Genomic DNA, 18,874 nt, shown 5'->3' on the forward strand with positions numbered 1-18,874 from the left:
TAAGTCATTGAAATTGGGAAATATTTAACGAATGTAAGGTAAATAAAGCATAACAAAGTAAAATACTCCCCTTTCATCCACATCATGGCTCTGGAAACCACAAGTTTTTTTGGTTTGTTTGTTTTTAGCAACAAAGGAATACAGAGAGCTTATTTTCCTTAGAAAGGAAAAAAGCCACTCCATTTTTTTTCACTCTGCTGCTGAAACTCAAAAGGTGAGCAAATACAAAATTATATCAAATTGGGAGTTAAGTTTCCAAAAGCTATATGGTAGTGCAATAGACATTTGAAAATTGCAACGAATTTGCGATGGTATATTCCCAGAGAAGAGGTCCGGGACCCCGGCGCCTGCTGCTCTCGCTTCTGCTCCTCGCAGCCTGGGAGGCTGGGAGAGGCCAGGTGCACTAGTCGGTCCCTGAGGAGGCCAAACACGGCACCGTCGTGGGCCACATCGCCCAGGACCTGGGGCTGGAGCTGGCGAAGCTGGTGCTGCGCCTGTTCCGGGTGGCATCCAAAGGCCGTAGGGACCTTCTGGAGGTAAATCTGCAGAATGGCATTTTGTTTGTGAATTCTCGGATCGACCGGGAGGAGCTGTGCGGGCGGAGCGCGGAGTGCAGCATCCACCTGGAGGTGATCGTGGACCGGCCGCTGCAGGTGTTCCATGTGGAGGTGGAGATGAAGGACATCAATGACAACCCCCCAAGGTTCTTGCGACAAGAACAAACACTATTTTAGAATCAAGAATAGCGGATTCTCGGTTTCCGCTAGAGGGCGCATCTGATATGGATATCGGAAGAAACGCAGAACTGAGATACAAGTTACAAGCTAATGAATATTTTGACTTGGATGTTAAAACAAATGAAGAGGAAACAAACTTTTTACAGTTAGTTTTGAAGAAACCAGTAGGTAGGGAAGAAACGCAAGAACATCGTTTATTGCTGATTGCAATTGATGGAGGAAAACCTGAACTAATAGGTACAGTTCAGTTATTGATCAATGTATTGGATGCGAATGATGATGCCCCGGAATTTGATAAATCAATTTATAATGTCAGAATACTGGAAAATGCACCGAATGGGACATTAGTTATTAAACTGAATGCCTCAAATGCAGATGAGAGCATTAATAAGGAAATAGTATACCTCTTTAGTAATCTTGTTGTTGACAACGTAAAATCTAAATTTGTGATCAATGCTAATAGTGGGGATATAACAGTTCAGGGAAAGAAAACTGGATTATGAAGACTGTAATTTATATGAAATTAATATTGATGCTGTTGATAAAAGTCCATTCCCATTAACTGACACTGCAAAGTGATAGTGAAAATCCTGGATGAGAATGATAATACCCCAGAGATAGTCATAACCTCCCTATCTCTGCCTGTGCAAGAGGACGCCCAACTGGGCTCTGTCATCGCCCTGATCAGTCTGTCAGACCACGACTCCGGTGCCAATGGGCAGGTGACTTGCACCCTGTCGCCCAGTGTTCCCTTCAGGCTGGTGTCCACCTTCAAGAATTACTATTCATTGGTTCTGGACAGCGCCTTGGATCGCGAGAGTGTGACGAACTATGAGGTGGTGGTGACTGCGAGGGACCGGGGCTCGCCTTCGCTGTCGACCACGGCCAGCGTGTCCGTGGAGGTGTCCGACGTGAACGACAACGCGCCCGCGTTCGCGCAGCCCGAGTACACGGTGTTGGTGAAGGAGAACAACCCGCCCGGCTGCCACATCTTCACGGTGTCGGCGCGGGACGCGGACGCGCAGGAGAACGCGCTGGTGTCCTACTCGCTGGTGGAGCGGCGGGTGGGCGAGCGAGCGCTGTCGAGCTACGTGTCGGTGCACGCGGAGAGCGGCAAGGTGTACGCGCTGCAGCCGCTGGACCACGAGGAGCTGGAGCTGCTGCAGTTCCAGGTGAGCGCGCGCGACGCGGGCGTGCCGCCTCTGGGCAGCAACGTGACGCTGCAGGTGTTCGTGCTGGACGAGAACGACAACGCGCCCGCGCTGCTGCTGCCCGGGCCGGGCGGCGGGGCGGGCGCTCTGAGCCAGCGGGTGGCTCGGTCGGTGGGCGCGGGCCACGTGGTGGCGAAGGTGCGCGCGGTGGACGCGGACTCGGGCTACAACGCGTGGCTGTCGTACGAGCTGCAGCCGGCGGCGGGTGGCGCGCGCAGCCCGTTCCGCGTGGGGCTGTACACGGGCGAGATCAGCACGACGCGCGCCCTGGACGAGGCGGACGCGCCGCGCCAGCGCCTGCTGGTGCTGGTGAAGGACCACGGCGAGCCGGCGCTGACGGCCACGGCCACCGTGCTGCTGTCGCTGGAGGACAGCGGCCAGGCGCCCAAGGTCTCTTCGCGGGCGTCGACGGGCGCCGCTGGCGCGGAGGCCGCTCTGGTGGATGTGAACGTGTACCTGATCATCGCCATCTGCGCGGTGTCCAGCCTGTTGGTGCTCACGCTGCTGCTGTACACGGCGCTGCGGTGCTCGGCGCCGCCCAGCGAGGGCGCGTGCGGGCCCGGGAAGCCCACGCTGGTGTGCTCCAGCGTGGTGGGGAGCTGGTCTTACTCGCAGCAGAGGCGGCAGCGGGTGTGCTCTGGGGAGGGGCCGCCCAAGGCAGACCTCATGGCCTTCAACCCCAGCCTGCCTCAGGGTCCCATCTCTACGGACACCGTGAGTCTCAAAAATCTTACAGCAATTTTTCGTCATGTCTTTAATATGAAATATTTAATATTATTCTCTATCTTCTCTTTTTATTTTAAATTATGGCTTTATAAGTAATTATTGTATCCTTTTAGATATAAATTCTCTTGGTACTAATTCATTTACTTATAGTTATGCTTAAAATTTACTTTGTTGGAGAAAATTGTTTTGCACTATAGTGTTTCAGTAACAATCCCCTTTTTGTAAGGTTTTAAAGGTTTGAGTTAATGGACTAGTTTTCTGTGGACCATAGAAAGCATTTGCAGAATAAAATTTTTAGTTGAAAGTTTCAATTTTCAAATTTTAGTGTTGTAGTAAGATACTTGTAAGATACATACTTGGCATTATTATTTATTGTCAAAGCCTCATGTTGTAACTTCATAGAAATATTTAACATCATCGTGTCAATTTGCCTTTTTTGTTCTCCATAGACTATCCATTATTTGAGTATTTTTATTACACATATTGAATTAATTTTTTCAGTAATATTTGTGCATTGAATGACTCTTTCAAGTCTGTTTAAATGTTGGCCTTGGCATACTAATGGTGAATTTGATATTTGTAATTAAAATATTTTAGCTCTAGTGGCTTCATTTTATTCATTTTTGAATACAAAATACATTTACATGATTTAAAATGTTTTAAAATGTTTCCATTCCACCTCCAATATCAAGCCATTTAATATACCTGCTGACTATTTCAAACTTTCCAATTTCTTGGCTATTCTTCTAGAGAATTTTTCATATACTAATAAACTCCCCTCTCCCATTTTAAGACATAATATTTGTGTTGATTTTCCTTCCCCCCTTCTTTTAATATAATTTGTCTATCATGACATATTACTTAAGGAGATTTTTCATTCTTTTTTCCAGCCCATGTTGTCCCATTTTGCAGATATGTCATAATTCCCCCCCTCCAACATCAACATTTAGTGGAACAATGATTAGTTTTTCTCTATCTTACTTTTTCTTTTCCAATTCACAAATTATTATATTGGTGAGAAATAATCGTGAATTCTCACAGTTGGGAAAATCTTAACATTTTTGAGTTAGAAAACATTTTTTTTAGTTTAATTTTTATTTATTTATTTATTTATTTATTTTATTTATTTATTTTTAATAATTATTTCTTTATTTAGGCTAAGTTGGGTCTTAGTTGCGGCATGCAGACTCTTAGTTGCGGCATGCAGACTCTTAGTTGCGGCATGCATGTGGGATCTGGTTCCCCGACCAGGGATCGAACCCCGGCCCCCTGCATTGGGAGCACAGAGTCCTAGCCACTGGACCACCAGGGAAGTCCCTTATTTATTTATTTTTATGGCTGTGTTGGGTCTTCGTTTCTGTGCGAGGGCTTTCTCTAGTTGCGGCAAGTGGGGGCCACTCTTCATCGCAGTGCGCGGGCCTCTCATTATCGCGGCCTCTCTTGTTGCAGAGCACAGGCTCCAGACGCGCAGGCTCAGTAATTGTGGCTCACGGGCCTAGTTGCTCCACGGCATGTGGGATCTTCCCAGACCAGGGCTCGAACCCCTGTCCCCTGCATTGGCAGGCAGATTCTCAACCACTGCGCCACCAGGGAAGCCCAGAAAACATTTTTATTTATTGTTGCCTTTTGTTTTTAGATTTTAAAAAACTGTACTATGATATAACCAGCACCCCCCCAAGTTTGTTGTTTACCAATACCATTTTTACAACAAAGCCGTACATTTTTTTTTAAAGCCGTACATTTTATCTACTATAGGCAAGAGTGCTCTCCATCTCAAATACAGAGAACTGTTTTTCTACACTTCTTGAAAAAACAATATGGGTTTAGCCAGGAATAAATATTCCACATTTCATATGACAAAATGTCAATTCCCCTTTTTATTGCTTTCCTATTTCTTGCATTCTCACATGTATTTAATTTTATAAATACACTTGCATCATACTACCTAAACATTTCTAATACCTCGTTACTTTGCGGGAGTCCTATAAATGGAGAGGGCATTCTCACCACTGTGTAAATTTGTAGTTAACAGTTGTCAGCTTTTTAAAAATCAAGTTTAAAAAATCAAGTTAATTTAGTTTTGAAATATAAACTCTTTATTTATAACTGAGAATTTTCTTTGCTGGGGGAGGAAGATGTTCATAGATTGACTAAACTTTTTTTTCTCACACAATCTTCTCCCTTGACTAGATGAACTATTTGAGTAAATAAATAAACAAAAATATAAGATGTTTCTTATGAGGAGACCAGTATATTCCTTTGCCAATGAAAAGGAAATTGCATATATGATTTCAGTAACATTGTATAATTTTCTACTTGGAGCCAATAAATAGAATTATTGCAACTGTTCCAGTTAATTGGACTATATTATCAACCTTCTGGAAATTGCTAGGAACTTCAATAGAAAGACAGATTTGATACTTTAATTAACTAATTTAAAAGTTGATATTCAAAGAGATTCTTCACTTAGGGCAGCAATTTATGAAATACCTTCACCACTATAGAAAACCTTCAACTAACAAGACTGTAGGCCAATATATCTTTTTCAAGGCTTTTCTTCCTGTAAACAAAATAACCTTTTATTTGGGGGCTTATTATTGGTTGGCAAATGAACTCTTTGTTTACTCAAAATAAGTGTAATAGAAAGCGATAAGGACTACTACTTATCAGGATAGATCTAGGTTAGTTATTTTAAGATGTTGTTATGCAAGTTATGTAAAATGTTCTCATATTGGGGGGTACTTTGTATTACAGTTGTCTGTGAGGATTTTACAAGTATATCAGAATTCTGGAGAAGGGTGAGTGTTGGCAAGTGTCCGTTTGAAAATTCTTTTTGATAACTTTCATTGTCTCCTTTTGAGAAAGAGTTTAGTTACCTACAGTTGATGACATTAAGGATGAATTCATGGTAAGATGATATTTTGGCATGACTTTGATATGAGTGGAGCATTTTTACAGGTAAAGATGGAGGTAATTTAAAAAAATTGAACAAAGGTTGTATTGCGGAAGAAGGAAAGCAAGTGATCTATGCTGTCTGCAAAATAGAATTAATATTGGAGAGTAGTTGAAAATAACACTGGAAATGTTGGCTTGTGATCATATCTCAGGTCACATAGAAATGATTCTAACATCTTGGGATTTATATGTTTAGTGCAATCCAATAAAAGCTGTACCCATGAAGATAAATATGGTGGTATGTGAAAAGAGATGGACTATAGGCCAACTTTGAATAGGGCAGGTAAGGGAGATGGAGTAATAAAAAATTGATATAGGTGACATGTAGAATGTTCATGCCATAAAATAAAAGGTGAATTTAAGGGTTTGAATTTGGGGGGTATTAATGATTTATCTTCATAATCTTTAAATTGTAATCAAATTATTTTCTAGGAGTCATCAGCATGTATGGCTAAAAATGACAATTATAACCATTGAAAAGGAGGAGGAAGATGTGAGTTTGGGAATACCTTCAATAGAAGTCTTGTCTGAAATGTTGAAAGTGGATGAGAACACAAATAAAAGCATATAAGAGGTTGAGGTAGAAAGAAAAGGATAAGGTCATTTAGGAGCAGTGGAAGGATCAGAGCAGCAAAGCACAATAGGTAGAAATTCCACAAGATTTTGCAGTGATGGAGAAGTATGCAAAGGAAAATGTTTTGAGGGGGAGGACTAATGTAAGCTGCAGAGAAATTAAGCAATGTTGTAAAGAATATGTGCTAAAATTTTCAGCTTCCATTATTAAATTAAAAAACATTGTTAGGAGTAGTTGATGTTCACTGAACAAAGAAAGAATGGACTTTGATAATCTATAAGGTTTTTAAAATTTGGGTAGAATTTGCTAATTTAAAATTACACTCTTTTCTCAAAATATAATAGTATATCTTGTGACAGAATTACATGCACATGTTTCTTCTCTATACAAATATGTAGGATAGTTTTCACTTCTAATTCCCAAGCCTGGTTCATATCACACTTAAGCTTTCTAAAATGGTTGATACAGTTTTTACATTATTGGGAGGAAAGTTGTTTCACTATGAGTATTTTGAACGCTTACCCTACTCTGAACTAATAAAAGAAAACAGACGAGATAAACTGACCCTGCAAATTACAAACATGAGGAGATTTACTATTAAAATAAGGCATATTTATATGTAATATAAATATCTATCTTTAATTTCAAGAACTATAGCGTAGCTTCGTTGTGAATTCATTTCTTACCCTTTCGAGCCGCATGATGTCGCTGTCTACCGTGAAGTTACACTAGCTGTTATTCAAGTCCATTGCTCCCATTACTGCATCCTTCCACGAGTGTTGAATGATGGCAGGCGCAGGAGAACTGAATTAACAGACTCGGGATCATACAATATTTCATTTTAATGCCTAGACAAGATTTCCTGATGGAACTAAACCAGCAAGTATTTGAAATGCTTATTACACCTGAAGGCCGACTGAGATCCCCGTGTTTGCTTCTCTCGCTTCTACTCCTTGTAGCCTGGGAAGCCGGGAGCGGCCAGGTCCACTACTCCGTCCCCGAGGAGGCCAAACATGGCACCTTCGTGGGCCGCATCGCCCAGGACCTGGGGCTGGAGCTGACGGAGCTGGTGCCGCGTCTGTTCCGGGTGGCGTCCAAAGGCCGCGGGGACCTTCTGGAGGTAAATCTGCAGAATGGCATTTTGTTTGTGAATTCTCGGATCGACCGGGAGGAGCTGTGCGGGCGGAGCGCGGAGTGCAGTATCCACCTGGAGGTGATCGTGGACCGGCCGCTGCAGGTGTTCCATGTGGAAGTGGAGGTGAAGGACATTAACGACAACCCGCCTGTGTTCCCGGTAAAGGAACAAAGAGTGTTGATTTACGAATCTAGGCTGCCAGATTCGTTGTTTCCACTAGAGGGCGCGTCGGATGCAGATGTGGGCTCAAATTCTGTCTTAACCTACAAGCTCAGTTCAAACGAAAACTTCGCGTTAGATGTGAAAACAAACAGTGATGACACTACACAAATTGCGCTCGTGTTAAGGAAATCGTTGGACAGAGAGGAAGCGCCTGAACATAACTTATTCCTCATGGCCACTGACCAAGGCAAACCTGAGCTCACTGCCACTGTTCAGCTGCTGGTCACCGTACTGGATGTGAATGACAATGCTCCCAGTTTTGGACAGTCTGAGTATGAAGCAAAAATATTTGAAAACTCAGATAACGGAACAATAGTTATGAGACTGAATGCTTCTGATAGGGATGAAGGAGCGAATGGGGAGTTTTCATACTCTTTTAATAGTCTTGTTCCACCCATGGTTAGTAACCAGTTTAGAATAGATCCAAATACTGGAGAAATAGTAATTCAAGGGAATTTAGATTTTGAAAATATAAATTTATACAAAATCCGTATTGATGCGACAGACAAAGGCCACCCTCCCATGGCTGGTCATTGCACCATCTTGGTGAAAGTTTTGGATAAAAATGATAATGTTCCTCAGATTGCACTGACTTCCTTATCCTTGCCTGTCCGAGAGGACGCTCATTTCGGCACTGTCATTGCCCTAATTAGCGTGTCCGATCTCGACTCAGGTGCCAACGGGCAGGTGACCTGCTCTCTGACGCCCCATGTTCCCTTCAAACTAGTGTCCACCTTCAAGAATTACTATTCATTGGTTCTGGACAGCGCCTTGGATCGCGAGAGTGTGGCGAACTATGAGGTGGTGATTACAGCGCGGGACGGGGGCTCGCCTTCCCTGTCGGCCACAGCCAGCGTGTCCGTGGAGGTGTCCGATGTGAACGACAACGCGCCCGCGTTCGCGCAGCCCGAGTACACGGTGTTGGTGAAGGAGAACAACCCGCCCGGCTGCCACATCTTCACGGTGTCGGCGCGGGACGCGGACGCGCAGGAGAACGCGCTGGTGTCCTACTCGCTGGTGGAGCGGCGGGTGGGCGAGCGAGCGCTGTCGAGCTACGTGTCGGTGCACGCGGAGAGCGGCAAGGTGTACGCGCTGCAGCCGCTGGACCACGAGGAGCTGGAGCTGCTGCAGTTCCAGGTGAGCGCGCGCGACGCGGGCGTGCCGCCTCTGGGCAGCAACGTGACGCTGCAGGTGTTCGTGCTGGACGAGAACGACAACGCGCCCGCGCTGCTGCTGCCCGGGCCGGGCGGCGGGGCGGGCGCTCTGAGCCAGCGGGTGGCTCGGTCGGTGGGCGCGGGCCACGTGGTGGCGAAGGTGCGCGCGGTGGACGCGGACTCGGGCTACAACGCGTGGCTGTCGTACGAGCTGCAGCCGGCGGCGGGTGGCGCGCGCAGCCCGTTCCGCGTGGGGCTGTACACGGGCGAGATCAGCACGACGCGCGCCCTGGACGAGGCGGACGCGCCGCGCCAGCGCCTGCTGGTGCTGGTGAAGGACCACGGCGAGCCGGCGCTGACGGCCACGGCCACCGTGCTGCTGTCGCTGGAGGACAGCGGCCAGGCGCCCAAGGCCTCTTCGCGGGCGTCGACGGGCGCCGCTGGCGCGGAGGCCGCTCTGGTGGATGTGAACGTGTACCTGATCATCGCCATCTGCGCGGTGTCCAGCCTGTTGGTGCTCACGCTGCTGCTGTACACGGCGCTGCGGTGCTCGGCGCCGCCCAGCGAGGGCGCGTGCGGGCCCGGGAAGCCCACGCTGGTGTGCTCCAGCGCGGTGGGGAGCTGGTCTTACTCGCAGCAGAGGCGGCAGAGGGTGTGCTCTGGGGAGGGGCCGCCCAAGGCAGACCTCATGGCCTTCAGCCCCAGCCTGCCTCCGTTCCCAGGTTCAGAGAACGCGGGCAAACTGCAAGATGTTGATCATTGCACGGAGGTAGGTCCATTTATACTGATATTAAAATATTTAAGACGAAATTTTATAGTATTTCACATTTATTTTTTTTAATATATAGCACGTTTTCACACTTCAGTATTCAAACGTTACTGTGGTTTAAAAATATTTAAAATTAATCGTTTTTTCCTCCAGATTTATTGCGATATATTTGGTGAATAACATTGAGTATGTTTAAGGTATAAAACGTGATGATTTGATACACGTGTATATGGCGAATTTAATCGCTGTTTCTCAGTGCCATCAGACATTAACCATTCTCCATGTGTTGGGTTTCTACTCAAATTCAAATTTTTCTTGGATAAATTTCTTCTTACTGAATACGATTTTATTCTTTGTAATACCTAACTTTCTGAACCCTAACAACAACCAGTTTATATACATTCCTCCAAATAGTGTTTATTTTTCATTGTATGTAGTTTTAACCTTACTTCATATACTATGTTTTGATAATATTTACATATTTTCTGGCGATTACTTTTACTTTAAGATCAGAGCCCATCCATTTTATTTTCTTCTCTCTCTTAGGGTCTGTTACATAGGTATAGAGAAACATATTACTGTATATACTACATGTATATAGTGTTTATTGGTATTTTAAGCAGTTTAGTAATAAAGTACAGAATAATAATTTCTCTTCAAAATTTGCATGTTTTCATATTCTTACCAAATTTATTATAGACCAGATAAAAATAAAATCAAAAGTGAACAAATATTTAATATTCCTTTCAACAGAATATCAAACAGAACATTGTACTATTTCAAGATATGTGCTTTATTATCAGATACTTTTTTACAGTCACGTCAATAACAACATTTTTGGAGGATCTATGTATAGTAACTCATTTCTTTTAATCTGATAAAAATCTTCTTACCTCTAATGATTAATATTGAGGAAAATACTATCAGCCCTTTGTAGATGAGTTGGAATATTATGGAAAAATATTTCACATTTAAACATATTTTATATATGATTTAGAAAAATAATTTGATTAGAAAAACTATTAATTCCATTCTTGCTGTTCAAATGATTAATTTATAAATCTTTATTACACAGAATATGCAGGATGATTAGGACTCATTAATTCAAGTTAACGTTTTTAGTTTTGTACAGTAAAACTTTGAGAGTCCAAGAAAGTTTATTATTATTTTTTTAATCTTTTCATTTTTTTATTCTTCTTGTCTTTTTTTAAAAAAATTTATTTATTTATTTTTGGCTGTGTTGGGTCTTCGTTTCTGTGGGAGGGCTCTCTCTAGTTGCGGCAAGTGGGGGCCACTCTTCATCGCGGTGCGCGGACCTCTCACTATCGTGGCCTCTCTTGTTGCGGAGCACAGGCTCCAGACGCGCAAGCTCAGTAGTTGTGGCTCATGGGCCCAGTTGCTCCGCGGCATGTGGGATCTTCCCAGACCAGGGCTCGAACCCGTGTCCCCTGCGTTGGCAGGCGGATTCTCAACCACTGCATCACCAGGGAAGCCCCTTCTTGTCTTTTTTTAATCTTTGCTTCTTGTAACTGTTTGACCTGCCTTGATGTTAGTTGGTCATAGATTTTAAGCATATTCCTTTGGAGAGAAAGGTGGAACTTAATGGAATGGAATGAATGGTTTCTGCAACACTCAATTCTTAATTTGTTATTAATGTATTTCTTAATTTCTTTAACATTTATGACCAGCAATATATGACATTTTATTTCCTTTGCTCACCTGTAAGTAACCTGAAACCAGTATTATTTTGTGGCTTATTTTATATTTCTCACAATACCTTCAGTGCCTAAATTTTATTTGGCTATTAAAAGCACATTACATGAAAGAAATAATTTTAATTTTAGTCCTTAACTTTAATGGCTGTGTATTTTTAAAATATGCTTATCTTTACTGTTTGGATCAAATGTGGAGTTTCTCCCTTGTGAAAGTGATGGTACACTTAGATTTTCTATTCTGTCTATGCCTACCTGATTCTTGGATATAACTTTAATTACTCAATTCTCCTAAATGTTTAATTGGTTTTTAAAAATTCCTTAATTAGAAACAAGACACTTTCCATCACCTACCATTTATTTGACAACTCTCATCATTTCGATAATTTTAGTTCTGTGTTCCTACAACTCTCTAATTGATATTCGAATTTCATTTTAGGGGTGTGCTTATCGCAAAGATGGAGTCAAAATCTAATCTGTATTTTAATACTTTGCACTCTTCTATCTATGTTAATGGTTTTATTTGTTTATTTTTAACTTTTTATTTTATATGGGAGTATATAGTTGATTAACAATTTTGTATTAGTTTCAGGTGAATGGTAATGATTTTAGCTATTAAATATTTCATAAATTGAAAGGTACCAGAGCTCAGTTATTAAATACTGTGGATTCTGGAGCTTCCTGGGTTAAAACTCCACCTCTACCAGTTTTTGTTCATACAGCCTTTGATAAAGCATTTGTTATTTCAGTTCCTTGGTTTCACATTCTACGCATGATGAATATGAATTCTATTGCATAGAATTTTTGTATAGAATTTTTGTATCAAGTTAATATTTATAAAGTTGTTTATAAAATGTCTGTCAAATACTATGTGCATAACAAAATGTAGTTATTATTCAAAAGAGTTCAAGGAGTTAATAACTCGAAAAAGAAAAACTAAAATGTTAGAAAGTCATTATGGCCTTCTATATTACTCTTATTTTATGTAAAAGTTATCTTTTGTGAAGTTATTTTCAGGTTAACCTACAATGTGTCAATATTCTGAATTCTTTGTGATAGAATTAAAAAACTCATCTAAATGTCAGTTTCACCGGTTTTGGGAAGTCCAGTTACCATTGTGGATGTGGAAAACCTTTTGGAATCTAGAAATTTATTTAGATAAAGTCTCCTCAAGGAAAGTTTAGACTATCTTGTGTTGACAGTGATGTCTTTTTTCATACTTATAAGTTGCTTCAGATCATTTAGAGATCTGAGTAGGTGTTTGAAATCTTTGTTCTTTTCCATTAATGGTGTTTTCTCTTCCTCAAAAATAAGTACACAGTATGTTTTATGATGATTTAAAAGTTAGTAGTAGTTACTGCCTATTAACCATGGAAGTAGACCATTTATATAGAAAGTGATATAGAATAACTTTTAAAATATAGTCATCAGTCTTCATTAATCATTAGTAGGACCCTTAGGTGATTCCAAGACCATGTTAGCATGCCAGGGACCACTGAATTATCAAAACCCAGCCTCTGACATCAAAACGTTTGAGATAAAATAAATATATGGGTCATACAATGAAAGACAAGATATTATAACAGGCCCAAAAGCAAAGCTGGGGTTGTAAGAAAATCACTCCCTATTTGTCTTTCTGAAGGAACACTTGAAGGGGCATGGTGTTTTCAATGGTTTTTAAAAGGGTAAGTTACCCTGAGAGAATATTGAGAATAATGAATACTTCTGTGAAGGAGAAAATTAAGCAAACCTGAAGACACACAAAAGCCTCTGTATGACTGGAAACATGGAATAGTCCACTGTGGTTAAAACATATGGTTCACATAGAATAAAGTCAGAAAAAGTAATATGAAAATATCTCTTGATTCTGAGTACTAGACTAAGTAACTTTGAGTAGCAGATTAAAGAATTTGGATTCTTCAGAAGTAAATTGGGAACTATCAAAAGATCTTGAGCAAAAAAAGTCAACACCATGTTTCAGAAGATTGGATGGAAAGACAATCTAGGAAGCTACTGCAATAATTAAGGATAGCAGCAATTAGTTAAAAATGTTTCTTAGGCAGGTAGCTGTAAGAATATGAAAGAAAAGATAGATATACAGGAGCATTAATGGTACCAAAAACTGATAATTTTGCCTTTGCTCTTGAAAAGCACTAAAATCTAGATGTAATTAATCTACTTGCAGTTTAGAATGAGAGTAGTTCACAAATGAGCTTTTCTTGTTAAATAGATACTAAGAAGGAAAAATCCCAAGCATAACTTTAAAAACAGAAATTATCCTAAGGATGAACAATAATGAAATTAAAATGTATGTATTATGTATTATGAAAAGACATAATGTAAACTATATTGGGGATTGTAAAAAGATATTCATAAGTATTAAGGCTTGGAAAAATGCAACTATATACATATAGGAATGCAACACATTTCTGAAAAGAAATCACATTAATTCTAATAAAGAGAAAAGTATAGACTAGTTTCTCCCTACAAAATATATTAAAGCAAATTCTTATATTAAAATATTTTACATATATTCAATTCATAAAATTACTTAAGAAAATACCTCAATTTGTTGCTCAGTTTTCTAGATTTATTTTTTTCACACATGAGCAAGTTTCTTTTTCATCAGTAGATTTCTGGTCTCCTAGAGACCCTAGGAACAGTGAGTCATCGAATTCTTCTAGGCAGAATCCTTAAGTCTACGTATGTGGGAGATCCTGAATTACAGAACAAAAGAATTTTCCAATTTAAAACCCCTGGTTGTTTAACTGATCATTTTTATTCTCACTTCATTTCTGTGATTATTTTTAAATTGTGTGGAGAGTTTAGTTTCCTCAGGTAACAGAAAGCCACAGTTTTGGTTTATACTAAACATTTAGCCGCATTTATTTCACTAGAATGCTTCCAACAAGAGAAATGTCGTTCTCTATTTCATCAACGATTAAGAAAAAATTCAGAGAATGAAACAAGACTTTGCAGGATAATGGTGAAATGTTTATTCATAAAACATGTACTTACTTTTGGGGCCACGTGATGTCACTCTCGGCTGAGAAATTCTCTGATTCAAAGCCATCTTTTAGGCTTTGGAAAGACGCTCCGGTCTTTTATAGTCTCCTAGGGCAGAACAGTGACGAACACAGCAGGATGGGACTGAAGGAATCAGAAGATTTCCCCTAGTTTTGAAAATTTTTTCGCTAACTATAAAAAACCTCGAGTGTTTGAAATGTTGTACTCAAGTCGAGGCGACCAAGGGGACCGGGATCTACTGCTACTGATTATCATTCTCACAGCCTGGGAGACCGGGAGCAGCCAGGTCCACTACTCAGTCCTGGAGGAGGCCAAACATGGCACTTTCGTGGGCCACATCGCCCAGGACCTAAGGCTGGAGCTGGCGGAGCTGGTGCCCCGCTTGTTCCAGTTGGATTCCAAAGGCCGCGGAGACCTTCTGGAGGTAAATCTGCAGAATGGCATTTTGTTTGTGAATTCTCGGATCGACCGGGAGGAGCTGTGCGGGCGGAGCGCGGAGTGCAGCATCCACCTGGAGGTGATCGTGGACCGGCCGCTGCAGGTGTTCCATGTGGAAGTGGAGGTGAAGGACATTAACGACAATCCTCCTGTGTTCCCCGGAACACAAAGGAATCTGTTTATCGCGGAATCCAGGCCGCTTGACTCTCGGTTTCCACTAGAGGGCGCCTCCGATGCAGATATCGGGGAGAACGCTCTGTTGACTTACAGGCTGAGCTCCAATGAGTATTTCTCTCTGGACGTACCAACCACGGACCAACAGGTAAAGCCTCTGGGACTTGTATTACGAAAACCTTTAGACAGGGAAGAATCTCCGGAACTTCATTTAGTGCTCACGGCCACTGACAGAGGCAAACCTGAGCTGACTGGCACAGTTCAGTTACTCGTCAAAGTGCTGGACGCCAATGACAACGCCCCAGCTTTCGACAGAACACTCTATGCGGTGAAATTACCAGAAAACGTTCCTAATGCAACGTTCGTAATTAAACTTAACGCCTCAGATTTAGACGAAGGCTTGAATGGGGATATTATTTACTCATTCTCTAGTGACGTTTCTCCAGATATAAAATTTAAGTTCTACATAGACCCTCTAAATGGGAAGATTATAGCAATAGGACATATAGATTTTGAAGAAAGTAAAGCCTACAAAATTCCAGTAGAGGCGATAGATAAAGGCCTCCCACCCCTGGCTGGTCACTGTACAGTTCTTGTGGAAGTTGTGGACACTAATGACTTTGCTCCAGAGTTGATTATCAAAACGCTCTGGCTCCCTGTCAAAGAGGACGCACAGCTGGGGACAATCATTGCCCTGATCAGCGTTATTGACCGAGACGAAGGTGCAAATGGACAGGTGACCTGTTCCCTGACGCCTCATGTCCCCTTCAAACTGGTGTCCACCTTCAAGAATTACTATTCGCTGGTGCTGGACAGCGCCCTGGACCGCGAGAGGGTGGCGAACTATAAAGTGGTGGTGACCGCGAGGGACGGGGGCTCGCCTTCGCTGTCGGCCACAGCCAGCGTGTCCGTGGAGGTGGCCGACGTGAACGACAACGCGCCCGCGTTCGCGCAGCCCGAGTACACGGTGTTGGTGAAGGAGAACAACCCGCCCGGCTGCCACATCTTCACGGTGTCGGCGCGGGACGCGGACGCGCAGGAGAACGCGCTGGTGTCCTACTCGCTGGTGGAGCGGCGGGTGGGCGAGCGAGCGCTGTCGAGCTACGTGTCGGTGCACGCGGAGAGCGGCAAGGTGTACGCGCTGCAGCCGCTGGACCACGAGGAGCTGGAGCTGCTGCAGTTCCAGGTGAGCGCGCGCGACGCGGGCGTGCCGCCTCTGGGCAGCAACGTGACGCTGCAGGTGTTCGTGCTGGACGAGAACGACAACGCGCCCGCGCTGCTGCTGCCCGGGCCGGGCGGCAGGGCGGGCGCGCTGAGCCAGCGGGTGGCTCGGTCGGTGGGCGCGGGCCACGTGGTGGCGAAGGTGCGCGCGGTGGACGCGGACTCGGGCTACAACGCGTGGCTGTCGTACGAGCTGCAGCCGGCGGCGGGTGGCGCGCGCAGCCCGTTCCGCGTGGGGCTGTACACGGGCGAGATCAGCACGACGCGCGCCCTGGACGAGGCGGACGCGCCGCGCCAGCGCCTGCTGGTGCTGGTGAAGGACCACGGCGAGCCGGCGCTGACGGCCACGGCCACCGTGCTGCTGTCGCTGGAGGACAGCGGCCAGGCGCCCAAGGCCTCTTCGCGGGCGTCGACGGGCGCCGCTGGCGCGGAGGCCGCTCTGGTGGATGTGAACGTGTACCTGATCATCGCCATCTGCGCGGTGTCCAGCCTGTTGGTGCTCACGCTGCTGCTGTACACGGCGCTGCGGTGCTCGGCGCCGCCCAGCGAGGGCGCGTGCGGGCCCGGGAAGCCCACGCTGGTGTGCTCCAGCGCGGTGGGGAGCTGGTCTTACTCGCAGCAGAGGCGGCAGCGGGTGTGCTCTGGGGAGGGGCCGCCCAAGGCAGATCTCATGGCCTTTAGCCCCAGCCTACCTCCGTGTCCTGGATCTATAGATGCAACTGGAGATCCACAAGCTTCTTTGGACTCCTCTGGGAAGGTGGGTTGCTCTAATATTTTATTTGTTTATGTATGTATTCATTTAGTCTTCAAAAAATATTTTAATTATCCTATAAGATACTTTTAAATAGTTTTTATCCATGTTTTTCTAGTTCTGCCAGTATGTTTAATTTTATTTCCGGAGGGTGAACCTTAACTTTGTTACTGACTTTTGCTTCGACTTCCAGTTGAGAATCGTTATAAACCATACACTGAACAGACATTTATTAGGGCTGAATCCATTTTATTTAAAACCTGTTGTGGGAGTCATATTGAATTCCTGATTAATAGGAATTGCTGCCACCGTACCTGAAAACTATTAGGTGAAAACAAATTTAGTCATTACACATTAAGTTAACTGCAACACCACTCTGTCAAATGATAATTTATTTCTAAAGTAAGCATGGTAGTTTAGCCTAATTATATTGTTTTTAAGCAACCCCATAGCAGATATATGCAGTAACTGTTACCTTGTTAACTTATAGTTTCCTACCTTTCTGGAGACATGGCGGTCAGCACTAGTTAGTGTCTGTAACTTCAATAAGTAACTTCCAATATACCTAGAAAACAGTTGCTTTACTTTAGGAATTTAATTTTGACAATAACTGTTTCAAATATAACTCTTATTCCCACTTGTTCAAAATATGTTTCTATACATTGTCTGACAGTGTAGATCATAAGAAAATGTTGATTGAGAATCTTTTCTACACGTAGAAATTTTTTTGAAATTCATGTTTTATCTGATATTGAAGAAAATACTTCCTGAAAGGTACTTTCTTTCCTGAAGAAGACTTTCTCCTTTTATGAAATTTTCTGTTAGTAATGTAATGCTGGGGCATTAAAGATATACCCATATTTCACACTTTGAATTCTCTTGAAATTGTTGTCTGGAACTTAACCAGTTTACATGAGGATTTACTTTGTCTCTCAGTATTCCAAAAGACAGAAATCTGGAGATGAGATTGTGCACCTTTAAAGTCACTACATGCTAAACTTACATTTCCTGGATTATGGTTTGCAAGTTTCAAATTGGTGGTTCTCCACACTCTATCTTTAGTCCAAGCATTCATTTTGTTTTCTAATTTATATCTTAAAAACTTCCTTTATACTTACATTGCATTTTTGTAATGTGTTTTATATTTCTACTCAGGGGTTTTATTTTATTTTTTATGATGTCAGGTATTTTACAAGGCATTTCTTAATTGAAAACTCAACAGAGCAAATCAGAGTGGACTTGAGAATAGAGCCACAATATAACAAGGCACATGCAAGTAAAAATCACTTAAATATTTCAGTACTTTGTTTCTCTCCAAAGGACACATTTTGGTTTATGCTACAAAGCAATCTATTTTTTCCCATTTTATTTCTTGCAAAACTTGAATATTCTCTGAACTCTTGTCATAAAACCTGTCTATGTCTGTTGGCACAACTCACCTTAAATCCAGACTTATACCTTCAAATATCTCTGTCCTTGTACTTTTTCAGGTTCCATATGCCACTTGTACTTGGGCCCAGGTATTTGATTATGTTATATGGATTGAGGGATGCTAGAAATGTCATTTGCTTCCCCCGCAAAAACTGCCACCATTCCTCTAGTATCTTAGAGCTAGTATTATTCATTAAGTACTTACTACATATTCTATAATTACAAATTTTACTCTTTATCATTGATGGCTGCATTGATATAATTGGTAATATAGTCCCTTATACTAATCTTTATTCTCTCCCAGAATATGGGCTATCATTGTATGCAAATTTTCAGAAGATCAGTGAACATCTTAGTAATGAATTTATCTTTTGGGTCATCAGGAAGCATGAGCACGCTGGGATTCAGGAAATTCAGGATTAAAAACAGCTGGGAAGTCCAAAATAGAGAGGTGAGAGCTTGGAAGACACTTCATTGCTCAATTCAAGCCAGAATCATGAGACCAATAATGAAGCTCCCCTATGCCAGTCTGTTAACTGTAGTTTCTAGATAGGGCTAACTAAGTTATGACTCGATCTCAGACACTTTTGAGAGTGAAAGGGGCACTATACAAATGTATACAAGACCACAGACAAAT

The 18,874-nt window shown here is 42.7% G+C and overlaps 2 protein-coding genes across 5 annotated transcripts in view; both read left to right on the forward strand.

Annotated features, from left to right (window-relative positions):
- LOC118893338 (protocadherin alpha-C2) overlaps positions 1-18,874 on the forward strand; it is a 159,698-nt gene that overhangs the window by 19,314 nt on the left and 121,510 nt on the right. Inside the window, exon 1 of one of the 4 annotated variants that reach the window (XM_036848774.1) lies at positions 7,069-9,483. The exons of 2 other annotated variants lie outside the window; for them this stretch is intronic. In XM_036848774.1, coding sequence (XP_036704669.1) covers positions 7,069-9,483 — 2,415 coding nt within the window. Of the gene's footprint in view, positions 1-7,068; positions 9,484-14,341; positions 16,813-18,874 lie in introns of those variants that run through there. One more of the 4 variants, XM_036848776.1, reaches the window with a different exon arrangement.
- On the forward strand, positions 309-4,511 carry LOC118891944 (protocadherin alpha-5-like). The gene is given in 5 exon segments (XM_036845853.1): positions 309-729; positions 732-1,222; positions 1,224-1,299; positions 1,302-2,693; positions 4,408-4,511. Coding segments are annotated over 5 exon segments (2,484 nt in total).

The sequence above is a fragment of the Balaenoptera musculus genome, chromosome 3, assembly GCF_009873245.2.
Source record: "Balaenoptera musculus isolate JJ_BM4_2016_0621 chromosome 3, mBalMus1.pri.v3, whole genome shotgun sequence".
In the NCBI taxonomy this organism is placed as follows: Eukaryota; Metazoa; Chordata; class Mammalia; order Artiodactyla; family Balaenopteridae; genus Balaenoptera; species Balaenoptera musculus.